This window comes from Crassostrea angulata, chromosome 2 (genome assembly GCF_025612915.1).
Source record: "Crassostrea angulata isolate pt1a10 chromosome 2, ASM2561291v2, whole genome shotgun sequence".
Classification (NCBI taxonomy): Eukaryota; Metazoa; Mollusca; class Bivalvia; order Ostreida; family Ostreidae; genus Magallana; species Magallana angulata.
The window spans coordinates 69,333,876-69,349,685 of record NC_069112.1 but is presented as its reverse complement, the minus strand read 5'-3'; the positions used below and the strand labels follow the sequence as shown (position 1 = coordinate 69,349,685).

The window sequence follows — 15,810 nt, the reverse complement described above, 5'->3', positions numbered from 1 at the left end:
CTCTTTTTTCAGATATTAATGATCAAAATATTGAATTATAGCCCCTTGAAACCCCTAATTACATAATTTAGGTATGGTACTGTATAGATGAACAGATGTACAAACAACATTTTTGCTTCTATATTCAATAACAAATTATTGTTCAGTAAAGAGTTATTGTAAGAAGACATTAGAGCCCTCTTGGCCCCTAATTTGAGGGGCCAGCCCCTTTTTCTTGATATCAAATGAAAGGTCTTGCAAATACAAACATATTTTGTTCTACAAGTGTTCAAGAAATGTTAACCATTCTTGAGATATATGTACAAATGGGTTTTAGGGGCCGACCCTTTAACTCCTAAATGGGGTCATAAACAAAAACATTTAAGGTAGCATACTGTTCAAAACATTATTTTGAGCAACTTTTGTTCTACATTGCTTTTAAAAATATTTCTCCTTTTTCAGATATTAATGATCAAATTTTTGAATTTCTGGCCCCTTGAAACCCCTAATTACGTAACATATGACTTAAGTATGGTGTTGTGTAGATAAACAGCCCAACAATGAACATTTTTGCTTCTATAATTAATAACAAATTATTATTCAATAAAGAGTTATTGTAAGAATACTTTACAGCCCTTTTGGCCCCTAATTTGAGGGGCCAGCCCCTTTTTCTTGATATTAAACGAAAGCCCGTGTAATTTGAAACAACTTTTGCATTATATGTTTTAACAAAATATTTATACATCAAAAGATATCACAGAAAATGTGCTAAAATTTCGTGAAAAAATTTGGTGCTAATTTTCAGGTTCAGGCGAGCTTTGAGGCCTTGAGCAATTTTCATCATTGGAAGCATGGGGGTACATCTACATACATTCATCTACAATCCCTGAAAATTTCAATCTTCTATCTTGATTAGTTTCGGAGGAGATGCGTGGACAAAATGACCCTTAAAAATTTACAAAATCGTCAATATCTGAAACCGGAAGTGACGTCATCCTTTAAAAATTTTATAATATGTAGCGCCGATCATGCTTTATCCGTCCTGAAAATTTTGTGCGAATCGGTTGGATAGTTTTTGAGAAATAGCGCTCCAAAAAAGTCAGAAAAAGAAAAAAAAGAATAATAAAGAAAAAGAAACCGTAGAATAACAAGAGGGTCTTCCGTTGGAAACGGAAGACCCTAAAAAGAATCCGAAGAAAAACAAAAGGGTCTTCCGTTGGAAACGGAAGACCCTAATAAGACTAAGAGATACCATTCAATACCCTTTCTTTATAACACATGATCTATAAATTAGTTCGTAAGATTAGAGATAATAGATAAGTCCATTAGTTATATTACAAGAAAAGCTTTCCATTCGGCTCCCTTTAAGCAGCGGGCCTCCCATGGGCAATCACGCAAAAATCACGCAGTTGTTTTAAATAAGTTCATTATCAATGTTTTTTGTATTCGCTAATTTACCTGTGTATATAGGCAATCATGTGAAATTGTAAATATATTCTCGCTTTTTATATTTGACACAATATAGCATCTGATTTTTTTCAATGTACATCGTATGAATATGATCTAACAATTTGTAAAAATATTGTAAAAAAAAAAGCGTTAAAAGATTAATTTCAGGCTATGAATTGTGAGCAAAGTGTATTTCAGCTAAAACTGATGTTACAGGCATGTAGCACCGTTTTTAAAAGTGGGGGGGGGGGTGATAAAAAAAATTAATAATTCACCTTGAAATATTAGATCTGCCTTGTTTAAGCAAATATTCATCCCATTGCTTTATGAACACAATAATATTTCAATCATTTTTACAATTTTGTATCATTAAAGGGTGCGACTGCAACGCTTAATGATATAAAGTTTGTATCATTAGCGGTTGAGGATGTCGAAATTTGCTTGTTTCATTAAGCGTTAGGGCTGCTGTGCATTTGTGACGCTTAATGATACAATTATATCATTAAGCGGCGATTTATCATTAACAGTTGAAGATGTCAACTGTTAATGCAAGAATTTATGGCATTAAGCGTTGCAATTGCAACGCTTAATGCTATTTATATCATTAAGCGGCGTTGTATCATTAACGGTTGTTACAGGGGTTTCAAGGGTCTAAAAATGATAACTTTATAACAATTCAAAAAAAAAGAATTTTCTAGAGTTATCTCGCTTTGCTCAACATTTCATTTGCATTAGAGCTTAAGGCATACCAAAGCTCTTAACTCATAATTGATAACTTTCTTACCAATTAATTTTTAAACCTTTTCTTCAAAAATTAAAAGATATGTTTGTATAGAGAATTCTAGAGTTGTCTTTCTTTGGGCATTTAATTTCTTGATAGTTAATGTGTCGTTATATATTATAGACATTTTGTTCTCATTTTATCATATAAATTTTTAAAAAAAATAAGAATTTAGATAAGTGGTTTATCGGGCTGTTGAAAAGCCCTTCCTTTTTGTTGGAGACAAAAACAGGTCTAGTTTGTATTTTTTTACTCTCTTCCGAGAGGTTTCTGCTAAAATAAAGCATAAAACAGTACAGGGGTTGTAGGGACAACAGTGATGAAAAAGAAATATGGCGGAAAGTGCCTGTTTACTAGCGGTGTTCAGCTTTAAAAAGCTTCAGGTTAGCGACGGGTTGTACCGAATTCAAAATTGTTTATATTTTTAGTTTACACAATTTTAAATGTTATATTATCTGCACGGGGCAATCAAAATAAGTCCTGGTTTCAAAATGTCTTCAATGACTTCAAATCTAAAAGACTCCATTAGAAATTTTTTTTTTATAATTGCGCCCATATAATATATTATTTTGTTGTGTAAATAATTACCATGCCCTAATTAATGTTCTATTAAAAGAAAACAAAATACACCATAAATGCAATTTATTGACACCACAGTAATTAAACAGAAATAAAACCAATAGGTACTGATCAAATTTATTTAAAAAATGTTGAATTAAATATAAAGGTACATTAACAAGCTTCACAGTTATATCCAATGTAAGTTGCATTATAAATAAGTCAGACATGTAACATTAAAAGCAAAAACATAAAGAGGTATAAATAGGGCAACAGCTGTAGAATTTCAACTTGAAGCGATTTGAAAAGTCACATTAAATAAGAACAGATAATCAATTCCTCAGGATGCGCAAACATATACATATATCAGAAGTCGGCAACATTTCAGCTTAGTCATCAGCTTTAATGAATATTAGACAGGGACGCCAAACACGTCAACCTCACAAAGAATGAGAGACTGAGTTGTCTTGGAGATCTTAACGAATCTTCCCTGTAGTAATGTCCGACAGTCGATGACGACCAGCTGTGACGCATAACCAGGGCCAGCAAAGAAACCACAAGGAGTGTTGACATCAGATTCTGTCAGTCCTACAGTGACGGTAACATCACGCAGCAAGAGTGACAAAACATCTGAATAAAAGTCAAATTACAGGTGTAAACTAGATTCTGTAATCTTTTGTCTTGTATGGTCATAAAAATAAGCACAATATATTTATATATAAATATAACACAGGAAAAACCTTACCGAAGTGTTTCCCCTAGATTACACTTCCCTGTACTTGTTTTATTTTTTATTGTTTTGCATGATTAACTCATACAAAAAGGCTCATATTTAGCAAAATATGATTATTTTGTTTTTAACGTAAAAAGAAAAGGTTGAAATTTTCTGTGATAATTTTTCAAGAAAAATGTGATCAATAAGAATGATTTAAGTTTGACGAGATCTTGCTTTGGCGATTCTAATATTGTTACGGGTCATAATTACAATGACTGTACCTAATATTGACAAATAAATTTGTTGAAAGTTGATATATGTTAAGCAGCTTAATTGTAGGATGTGGCAGGAATAAGTATGCTAATTCATTTTCTTTAGCGGGTTAAGTTCTTTTCTGCAATGATGGCTACCTCAAGAACCCGCATGAATCTCAAAAAAGATTTTATATTATGACACATACATATTTACATCTATCTTTTAACAAATTAATAAATTGATTGTAAAAAGTTGGTAAAATCCACTTAAGTGCTGTTAATGTACATTATGTACATCAGTACGTTATCTAAAAGTAACAGCCAGATCGTCTCCCATTGGAATTTGAGTCGGACATCATCTTGATTGTTTTGTGCAGTCCGTGGTATTACGTAGGTTGCTGTACATGTAGGTTTCGACCAATCGATGAACATGTGCATGTAAATTTCAGTATTGTTGTTTCTATAGAGTTATGAATTTACTATTAGTTTTAATATAGGGAAAATACTTGGTGGATGTAAATATATTATTATCGTTGTAAATCCTTGACATTACGTGCTACTTTCAACTATCTTGATGACTACGGATCTTTATAATGTCGTAGACTTTTGTTACTCTAAGCAGTCTAATTGAGGCCCCACTATGCATTTGCCCTATGGTAATCACTCTATCATATTCTCTGCGGTGACTTTACGTCAAGTTTCTATGTGAAAGCTCACTGCATAATCCTCGTCTTGACTTATTTTCTCCTCTTTAACTTAAAGCTGAACACCGCTCGTAAATAGGCACCGTCACACAGATACCTGGTATATAAACCCTTCGATTTCGTTACACCCGATTGCACACCTGAACTTCGTGGCCGACATGTAGTATTCCTTTTGTGGTCTTTAGATTTTATGCATTTTTTTCTTATCTTATGTTCATTTTCTGGCATGAGTTTTACTAAGCTTCTTAAGTTTAAGATTTCATCGTAACCGTAAGTTACGATGAATATCTGTTTTACCAAACTTCTTAACTTTAAGTTACGTCAAAAATGTTGTCGTAACTTACGACAGCCTATGGGCTACTCTAAGTTAAGAATTTTTCGTATTTTTCTAAATAATTGAATAAAAATGGCCGCCTGCTTATTGTTTATTGAAGTTTTGAGAGAAAATGAAGACAAGGCTTTGCGTCGTGAACGCGTTTTCAGAGACAGGAGTCAAGTTCTTTTAAAATATGTTGACCGACAGCGAGCTAATTGGGCGATATAGGTTTCCAAGGCGAGTTATTCTGCAGCTGACAGACGATGTCAAAGACCACATACAACCACAACCTTTGAGGTCGCATGCCATTACAGCTCACATCCAGATAATTTTATGGATATGACCTTTAAAAAAAATAACAGAGGAAATTCTAAATGAAGCTGGACTTATAAAGCATCCTATCAATCAACTTCTTACAAAATATTATTATCATAAAACATCGCACTCATGATATTGATAAAAAAATACACTTACTATGTTGGTTATGTTCAAAGAATGATTCCGAATGATATCCTTACAAACATTTCTATTTGTCCACTATTTTGAAAGAAGGATAAAGAGTAAACAAAAGGGCCACAACTGTTTTATTACTTCATCGAGTTGTTCCCCTTTAACAAGATTGTGTGTGATGAACCATACAAATTTAAAATAAAATTTAAAATAAATATTGCCTAAAAGATATATAAATAATTTTTTGATTTATTGTGTAAAATTAATATCATTTCATGTTGACAGTCAAGAATAGTTAGAATATATTTCCATACCCATACTAAGCAATATTATAGTTCAAGTATTAATCATAGTATAGTAAAATGGTGATCAAGGAAATAAATGAATACATTATTAAAGAATTAAAGAAATAAAAGAAAATAGGCTTTTTTGTCATGGACTTTTTTTAACTAAATGAATAGACCTATAAAATTGTGTTAAGCCTAACGGGGTAGCCGATATAAATGTATATGACACTTTTATCCGCTACTTGTGTTAATGTCTGGTTAAAAAATTCTGAACCTTTTCGCTCCACCCCCCCCCCCCCCCCCGCATCAAATAATCTTTTTTTTTCTTTCTTTGAAAAGTCTTTATTTCATTTAATTATTAGTACATGTATTGTAACCGGGTCTTGATGCAGATGACATAATAACACCAAGTCAATTTTATAGGGTTCGATTCCTTTTTCAATAAATTGTAGGAATATGGTAATTGCAGGAAATCACAATAGAACAACACATACATAAAACATATAAGCACACGACAAAGACAATACAAACACAAACATCGCACAGACATTGACATAAAACATATATTTAACCTATTAATATTATCAGCAAAGAGCGATAATATAATAATTTATATTTAAACTATAAATTCCAAATGATCAGAAATATTTACGGTAATAAATATCAATAAACCTATTTACAGCAAGGACAGAAACATATAGTTACCAATTTATGGAACTGAGTGCAGGTCCTATTTACTGGATTTCATATCATGAATCGATCACCATATTCAGTATACAATGAACATCGTAAATTTACTTTACTCCATTTAATTATATTCCTTTTTTCACTATAACTTCTATCAACTTTGTAACTCATGTGCTGTATTTATTATTTGTGTTAAAATGTTATTCTTCATGCAATCTCCTATGGGAGGAAATAAAGATAATTAGAATTAATGAATGAACAGTCTGGGCAATTTAATGAATAAAACATTTACATGTAGCTTTTCATGATAATTCATTACAAAGTTACACACATATACTTTATTAAAAACATTCACTCTCCACACTCATACGGGTTAAACATATTTATTTATCATTTCTTTATATTGTAAAACTATTCTTTTTTCATTGTTCAAAACAGTTTCGCAGACGATAAAATGTAAATAGCCGCGAAAACGAAAGTGCCCTCTGCGCTTGCGCAGCGTTCATAACTACGAATATTCACACCTTCGTTATTAGAGAGTTCCATTACGGAAACTTGCGAACGTTTCGTAAGTTAAGGTTACGAATAAAACTTACGAACACGTTAGTTAAACAGAACATTCTTATCTTAAGTTAAAACTTACGAAGTTCTTAAGTAGTAATATTTTTGCGTAAGATAAGAAGCTTAGTAAAACTCATGCCAGTTCGTAAATAATGCATTGACCAATTTATTTGATGTTAGTATTCTCCTGGCTTCAAAAAGGTGCGTAAAATTTGATAATTTCGTCGCGACCGAGTAACACGGCGAGGCAAAATGTACGTCCACACAGGCGAGACCTCCACAGCGAAGTACCTTGAACTGTTTAGAGGTTTGCCCCTAGCTTATATAAGGGTTGTAGGGACAGCAGTGATAAAGAGAAATATGGCGGACAGTGCCTATTTAGGAGCGGTGTTCAGCTTTAATTCCTGTATACTACACAAATAAATAATCCATGTTTATTACAAAGAAACGAAATGCATGAACTGGATTGCTTAAGTCAAGGGTTAAGGTCAAGGCAAAGTTCTCTTAAAAGATTATTGATATTTTAGATATTATATTTAATGTTTTCAATGACAATCGTAGGAAACAACTTAGACGTAACGCTTTTATATTTCAATAATTTACAAAAACAAAGATCTGAATAGCTCACATTATTATAACTACTTTGTAATAACAGCCTTATAACCTATAACTAATAGCATATAATTGCATTGGATTTTATAAATTAAGATATCGTGCTAAACCTGATATTATTTCCACTTTATGAATCTAACTGTATGTTTGCTACAAACCCACCGCCATTTAAAAGCTCTTATATATTATGACAATGTGTTGAAATTCTACTGAGAAATTTTTACTTTTTTTACTTGCATTGCGTAGTAGCCAATAAATTTATTATCAGTAACTTTACACTAAACAATCGCGCAAGAGTCATTTCTGTATACAAAGGTGTAAACTGTCTGCAGAACAAACAGTTGTGGATAACTCCCCTCCAAATATTGCCAAATAAAAAGGCTGTGGAACTGACTTGAAATTGATTTATTTTTATAACATTTATCAAAGCTCAGGGGCTTTATCCACCCCCTCTTTATCAATTATTTACAAATTATTGAAATGTCTTGTATATGGTTTAAATCTTATCCCTTAACCATAAATTTTTTTGATATCCCTTACCCATATATATTCCCGTTGATCATGTCAAGACGCAATTCAGACATAGCCCCTAAACCTGGGGTCATCACCTCACCCTTCACCCCACCCTCCAACAAACTCAAAAAGACTAAGTATCTTGAAAACATGCATTCTTCATCAATTATATATTTTTTTCTGTTATGGCATATCAAATACTATGTATATCATGATCCTGTGGATGGTTTTGACCCTCATGAAACGGAAAAAAAGGCTGACTATCTTGAAAACTGTTGAGATTCATCTTACCGCCTACACTGTAGCCATATATATTCATGTGTTTTTTTGTCGGGGGCATCAAATGGTGTAATCCGGAGGATTTGCCAAATAGCAAATGATAAAATATTTTAATGATTATGAAGATCCACATCTCTATTAATCCATTTTTACTCATATTTCAATATTGATTCTTCAGATTGACAATGATAAAAATGAATCCCACCACATGACATACCTAATCAAAGACTTAAAATTTCAAGCATTAAATTACGGGAAAAGTGGAACATAAATGTGTTATAGACAGACAAACACAAATACATTCAAACAGACAGACAGACGAGTATATGACGCATACTCCCAATCTCATTTGAAGCGGGGGTATGACAATACCAATCCTATTCCAAGAGATGGTTTTGCAACTGAAATATATTTTGTTTTTGAAGAAAAAACCCTACAGTATTGATTATATCCAACGTAACACCAGAGTAAACACCACCTGAACCCTGGGTTTACATTTGAGGTTTTCCTTGGATTTACTATAGGTTTACTTCTTAAGAATTTGTGTCCACTTTGGGTTTACTCGGGATTTGCGATTGGGGTCAACTTAACGGGGTGTTGCTAAAACGCGGAACGGAAAACGGAACGGAGAGCGGAACGGAACAGAAAACGGAAAATCTTATCTAATGTTATTTACTTTGTAGATTTGTTTATCATGCTAAAACCGATATCCTTTGTCTAATATTTAATTTTTTTGAAAGATTATCAATCCGAGATTATTTATTCAAGAATAATTATTTCCCCAAAATCAACAGTACATGCATTGACCACCATACCCTGTCCTAAAATATCCTCGATTCACATTTTGCTGAATAGCTCGATATTTTTATGTACCTCAGGGTTCAAGCGATGTTCTTTCAGAAGCATGAACATTTTTCATGATTTCTTCTTTAAAACGTCCTCTCTAACTCATTAGGTTCAATACACAGCTAAAAATAAAGAAGTCTACAGGGTTTTGCATTTCAACTGACCCGGATGATAACGTTGAAAAATTGTGCGAGGTATTCTGAGTGACCTACGAATGGAGAAAAGATGTCAACATTTCCCATTATAAATCTCCGTAAGAAATCTGTTTTCGATCCTCTGAATTTTTCCGATTAAAAAAATGATAATGTGTCAATGAAGTTTTCTTGGATATTTCCCGTTTCATCTGAATTAATTGCATCTTTCACAGGTATGTATATTTTGTTTTTAAAAATCGTCCAAATGTGTTGTATAACTATTAATATTTTGGGATCAGCACACCAAAGTCCCAATTTATAAACGGAAAATCAAACCAGGCAACGTCTAGATCTCTATATTCAGATATTATGTATACAGCTGCAGGAATGAACATCTGTCAAGTAATGCAACCGTATTAAAAATTGCACTGCTTAAAATACTAATTTCACTAAGTACCGGGTATTATTAACGGTACAAAATGTAGAAAACGAACGCCGATATTAGAGGAAAAATAAAACATAACATAAAATCCACAACGTTATTGGTCCAATTAAAAGATGCTACTTTTTGGTAAAATGATATTTACAATAGCGGGACATGTTTGCAAATAGAAGATACAACAAGACTTCGTAAAGATGATCATGGATTTCGTCAGTGGTACTTGTATATAAACACTTTAAAAATAGTAAGATTTTATATAATACGAACAATTTAGATATCCATGTACTCTCTTGTATTCCTACGCCAGAGTTTAATAGTCTCGTTCAACCAAAAGCTCGGCTGTCTCCGTAAATCTTCGACAAACAGAGAGGCTCTCTTGCTTGTCGGATATTAACGGAGACAGATAAGCGTATGGTTGAACGAGACTGGAGTTCAATATCAATATTGCTTTGATCCATACACTTTTTAGAATTGTTTCGATTGTTAATACATAGTTTGAAATCTATCTTTAAATATTACACAACATGATTCATACGGGGTTTCTCTTAATTCTTGTCTGAAAAGTCTAATTATAAAAAAAAGTGCGTAATTTGAATAAAACCTAGAAACTAATTGCCATGCAAGATAAGTTAATTTTAAAATAAATGATAATCGATAAAATCAACTCCCGTCAGTACTTTGATTTATCTTACTATCCTACTGCCTGTAATTCCCACCCCTTGTACATGTATATTTTGAATACACATGTACCGTCTGCTTTCTGATCGGGGTTTACTTTTTGTGTCCACTATGGGTTTACTTTTGGTTTACTCTTGTAAACCCGGAGTAATCCCAGAAAGTAAACCCAGGGTTTAGTTGGGGTTTACCTTCTGTTTGGTTTGGTCTGATCGATACTGTAGGATGGGAATAAAGGTGTATCATTCTAACCGTATATAGTCAATAAATATAACTTGAGTATATGTTATTGATCCCCCCTTAAAAAATTCTGGAACTCTAACAGACACCAACGATCGTATCTGGATAAATCGTTTATAAATTCTTAAAGTTAGAAAAATTGATATTGTTTATATTTTTTTTTAAGAAAAATTGTCATTTTTACCAGTTAATATTAAAACCACCATTTATATTTCATTAGAATTTTGACCATTATGTTAAATATGAATGTTCGGATTTTTTGTTGTTTTTTTTTTTCTTGTTTTTTTTGGTTTTTAGCTCACATGAGCTGAAAGCTCAAGTGAGCTTTTCTAATCACCTTTTGTCCGTCGTCCGTCTGTCCGTCCGTCCGTCTTTTCACATTTTAAACTTCTTCTCTAAAACCACGTCAATTATAACCAAAGTTGGCACAAAGCATCCCTTTAGAAAGATGATTATAAATTGCAGAAATGAAAGACCGATCTTTATTTAAAACGGAGAAAACCTCAAAACTGTAGAAAAAGGGGGTGCATTTTAAAAAAATCTTCTCAAGAACTATTGAAGCAAATTCAACGTAATTTTGCAAAAATAATCCTTATGGAAAGGAAATCATAAATTGCAAAAAATTATTGGCGAACTCTGTTTCAATTTTGAGTAATGAACGAAAATAAAAACAAGATATCTGTGAGCCAATGCTCACTGGTGATACCCCCGCTCTGATGTGAATATGCAAAATAAGCAAAGTCGACATTTAACAGAAAGCTGGCATCTGATTGGTACAGAAATATATTCCACAATATGGCATGCTTAAACAAATAGTGTGTAAAAATTTCAAGCATCTGCGATAAATAGCTGCTGAGAAATCTTTGAGGAAAATTTGTTTGAAAATTTTGGCTAAAATAAACTCATTTAACAGGAAGATGACGTCCGATTGGTACAAAAATATATCCCACAATATGGCATGCCTTAACAAACACTGTCTAAAAATTTCAAGCATCTCCGATAAATAGCTGTTGAGAAATCTTTGACGAAAATTTTGGCAAAAAATAAACAAAGTCATTATTTAACAGAAAGTTGACGTCCGATGGATACAAAAATATATCCCACAATATGGCATGCCAAAACAAGTAGTGTGTTAAAATTTTAAGCATCTGCGATAAATAGCTGCTGAGAAATCTTTGACGAAAATATGTTTGAAAATTTTGCCTAAAAATAAACAAAGTCGTCATTTAACAGGAAGTTGACACCCGATTGGTACAGAAATATATCCTACGATATGGCATGCCTATACAAATATTGTGTAAAAATTTCACGCATTTGCGATAAATAGTTGCTGAGAAATCTTTGAGGAAAATTTGTTTGAAAATTTTGCTTAAAAAATAAGCAAAGTCGTCATTTAACAGGAAGTTGACGTCCGATTGATACGAAAATATATCCCACAATATGGCATGGCAAAACAAATAGTGTGTTAAAATTTCAAGCATCTGCGATAAATAGTTGCTGAGAATTCTTTGACGGAAATTTGTTTGAAAAGAATAAAATTCGTTTAATATCACATTTGGCCCCATAAATTTAATAAAAATGAAGTACACATTGAATCAAAACTATACATTGAAAATAAAAGCTGAACATATGCTTCTTAAAAAAATAAGCAAAATTTATTGAATGCGTTACGTATGTGCTATTTTTTACAAGTCAAAGTATGCACGGAACGCGTATTTCCGGAAAAATCAACAAAATTTAAAGACTTATAAGCATAATTGAATAGGTCCGCATGATATCACCACTCTAAAACTTTTACACATGAGAGATCGTTATATAAGCTCTTTGCATGCAAAAAATTACGATGGTGATATTGCCCGGACCTAGTTTTATTTTTAAATATGTTCATTTTTACGTCATGGAAATACACATGCATATGAATGTGTTGTTATATAAACATTAAGTTTGTGCATTAAAGTCAAAATACTATACTCTTATTGTTAAGTATCGATGAATAAACCCAATGAATGAAAAAGTCATCACACTACTAATATGAAGAGCGGGTCTGTTACGAATAACATGATATTTCACACGTCTTTCCTTGTATTAGCCATATCATTTTACTTCCGCGTTGCCGTATCTAAGCGACAGCAGACCAAGGTGCGTGTATTGTACAGGTAACGTTACGCACGACCAAGATCAATGAGACGAGACGGGTGAAGAATCAGTTTAGAAGAAGTGAAGGTAAATAAAATGTTTATCTTTATTTTAATATTATATTGAACATTACACACTGTATAATTTATTATAGTCATTCTCAAAGAGAAAAGTGGCACGATCACAATAGTCTCATAGAAATAATTATGAGTATAACGTTATATATCAATACAAATCTGAAACATTATAGGGCTAACATGCTCATGTACATGTAATACGCACAGGAATTCAAGTATTTTGCACTGTAGGCCAAAAATATTAATGCATTACATTCCTTTAATTATCAGATACTGGCCATATAGTCTTTATGTCTCGGTGAATATAGACGTCATTTTCCAAAAGTGACGTCACAATGCTTTTACATTATTTATTGACACTCGAGTCATATGATAATGGAGTAACAACGTCTCTCTATAATATATATATATATATGGAATTCCCGAAAATTTAAGTAGTCTATATATATCTGATTGCCATCAATTGTCCACCTCCAAAAAAAAAAAAATCCATTAAATCACCCAAGTCCATGTAACGTGATTCACTTTTTTCGGACACATATATTGGATCGAATAATACTTTTAGATAATTAATTATAAACGGAATAAGAATTTGGAAGTATAGTTTTCTATGTAGCGCAAGGAAACGATAAACAATAACGGTTGATGTACATGTAATCCAAAATAACTCCTGAGAAAGACAGGTGTGTGTAATAAAATATAACCTTACAAATGACAACATGAAGAAGTACACAATTTATCGGACTATGTGACATAATTATAAATACTTTATTACGAAGGTGATATTTTATTTTACTTTGTGAATTTGGTCATTCATTTTTATGCAGTTCATTTCGAATTTCGTACTTAATCTTTGTTTTGAAGATTTAAAAAGTCCTGCAAAAAATAAAAGTTACTGGTAAATACATTTAGTTTTAGATTTTACATTTTCTTTGTTTTTTAATCCTTCATCAACTTTATTACCTGTATTGCCTGGTGGGTATTTTAACTAAGGAACATATTAGATATATCTTACAGCTTTAATTTCCGCAGCACATATAAGATTATATATCTCTGTTAGTCTAATTATTGTCATTTCGATACAATAATACTCAGAACGTACGATCCAAGTTGCACTCTGTCCACTCTGTTGTTAAATTGCAGAACTTTAATTTTTTTATACAATTTGAGATTTTTGGCATTAATTCATTTAGAGGTATTCGTGAATTATAGACTTATTTTCACAAAAAAGAAAACGATCACAATATTATCCATACAAAGTATTCTTCTTAAAAAGCAATATGAAGATAACGAACAGAGAGAGAGAGAGAGAGAAAGAGAGAGAGAGAGAGAGAGAGAGAGAGATTACATGTACATGTATATCACTTTCTGACTGTATTGTATTGGTATCAGAGGCGGATCCAGCAATTTTGAAAAGGGGGGGGGGGTTCCAATTGATGAAAATTAATACGTGCAAAATACATTATTTATCAATAAACAAAGCCTTTTGAACACTAAGAAACGAAAAATAATTCAGACTTATTACGAAAAGCTATTATAAAAATGAATTTTTGGTAAAAAAAAAAAAAAAAAAAATATGTCTTTGATGTTTAAATTCTGAACGATTCTTGGAAACAAAACAAAAAAGGGCTTTCTTTTGTGTTTCATGTGGGTATGAAGGTACGGTATAGCTAGCATTCCAGAAAAATAGCCTAACTTGCATAAAATTAACTATACACTGTAATCGATTTTTTTTAAAAAATAGAGTTGACAATACATTGTAGATGTTATTATAAATCTGTGTTTCTAGCGACACAGCTTAGTTAATTTTTTTAAAAAATTCCACATGTTTACTCATAGATGTGAGCACCGGATGCTGATGGGGAGTACCTTTTTCGATAAAAAAAATCGTTAGGGTTTTTCATATAAGAAATACATGTACATGTAAATTACGGTGCGTTATAAAAAATTCTTTCAATTAGCAATTTTAAAAGTATTTATTTGAAATAATTACAGTATTTATATTATAAATGGGGACAATTGCCTTTAAATAGGCATTACAAGTATTCAAAATTTTTTATATGTCCCAGATAAAGGGGGGGTTCCGAGAGAGAGAGAGAGAGAGAGAGAGAGAGAGAGAGAGAGAGAGAGAGAGAGAGAGAGAGAGAGAGAGAGAGAGATTATCTTGTTTGCTATGATACAATATACCAATATACTGGTTTCAGTAAATGAAGAAAAAAATCAAAAATCATTTTAAAGGCTGAACATTTTTACCGGGTGGGAAATCTCTGGTGCGGACAGGACTTAATTTTAAGAGGTGTGAAAGCCTCCGGGGCTGGAAGTCTACCCACATATGCGGTCGTCAACGCTGCTCATCACTATACACAGGAAGCAGATACTACACAAGATATAAATAATTGGTCAGAATTGGTCTTTGTTTGAATATCTTATTGTTCTAAAGACAACACGAAGCGATTTTATAAGGAAATGTTACGTGTCATCCGGATTTTCTTCAAGTGTGTAAAGCACAATTAAAAAAAAATCAGTAAACTACATATAATTCAGCCCCCAAAAATTTTACTCGGTACATTGTATTTAGCATTTGACATTGTTTAATTCAACAAACATAATTGTGTAAGAAAACCATACGATCAGTTAAAATGTTGAATGTAAAGGCAGCCATTATACGATGACAACTAATAGGTTCGTTCTCAATGGAGTGACGTTTTTGTGAAACAAGTTCCAATTGTCTGTATAACCAGTAAATACACCTTTAATAGCTCATAAGTTTGTTTTCAAAAGAAAATTTTATATGCATGATTTGGGCTGCACGCTCATTCATCTTCGTGGAATTCATTTGGTCATAAACATTCACAATGATTCAAATATAAATTGCGTATTTTCAATTACTGAATAACAAAAATATTTTTCTCATTTATCCGACCTGTATACAATTCACCTATTACGGAAAAAGAAAATAAATATGTTTGCCTATTAATTGAGGTGTCGCTTATAATTCAAGAGATGCTAAAATTAAATTGTGATGCATCAGAAATACTTGGGGTGTTTATGCCTCCCTGACTTTGGTCCGTAAACATTTGGGAGGATAGTTACATTACAGAGAGAGAGAGAGAGA

At 32.3% G+C, this 15,810-nt stretch overlaps 1 protein-coding gene across 1 annotated transcript in view; it reads right to left on the bottom strand.

The window, feature by feature from the left end:
* Positions 1 to 2,842: 2,842 nt before the first annotated feature.
* Positions 2,843 to 15,810, bottom strand: part of LOC128173537 (neurogenic locus notch homolog protein 2-like) — a 252,423-nt gene continuing 239,455 nt past the window's right edge. The window contains exon 8 of the mRNA XM_052839240.1: positions 2,843 to 3,397. Coding sequence (XP_052695200.1) covers positions 3,180 to 3,397 — 218 coding nt within the window. The 3' untranslated portion in view covers positions 2,843 to 3,179. The remainder of the gene's footprint in view (positions 3,398 to 15,810) is intronic.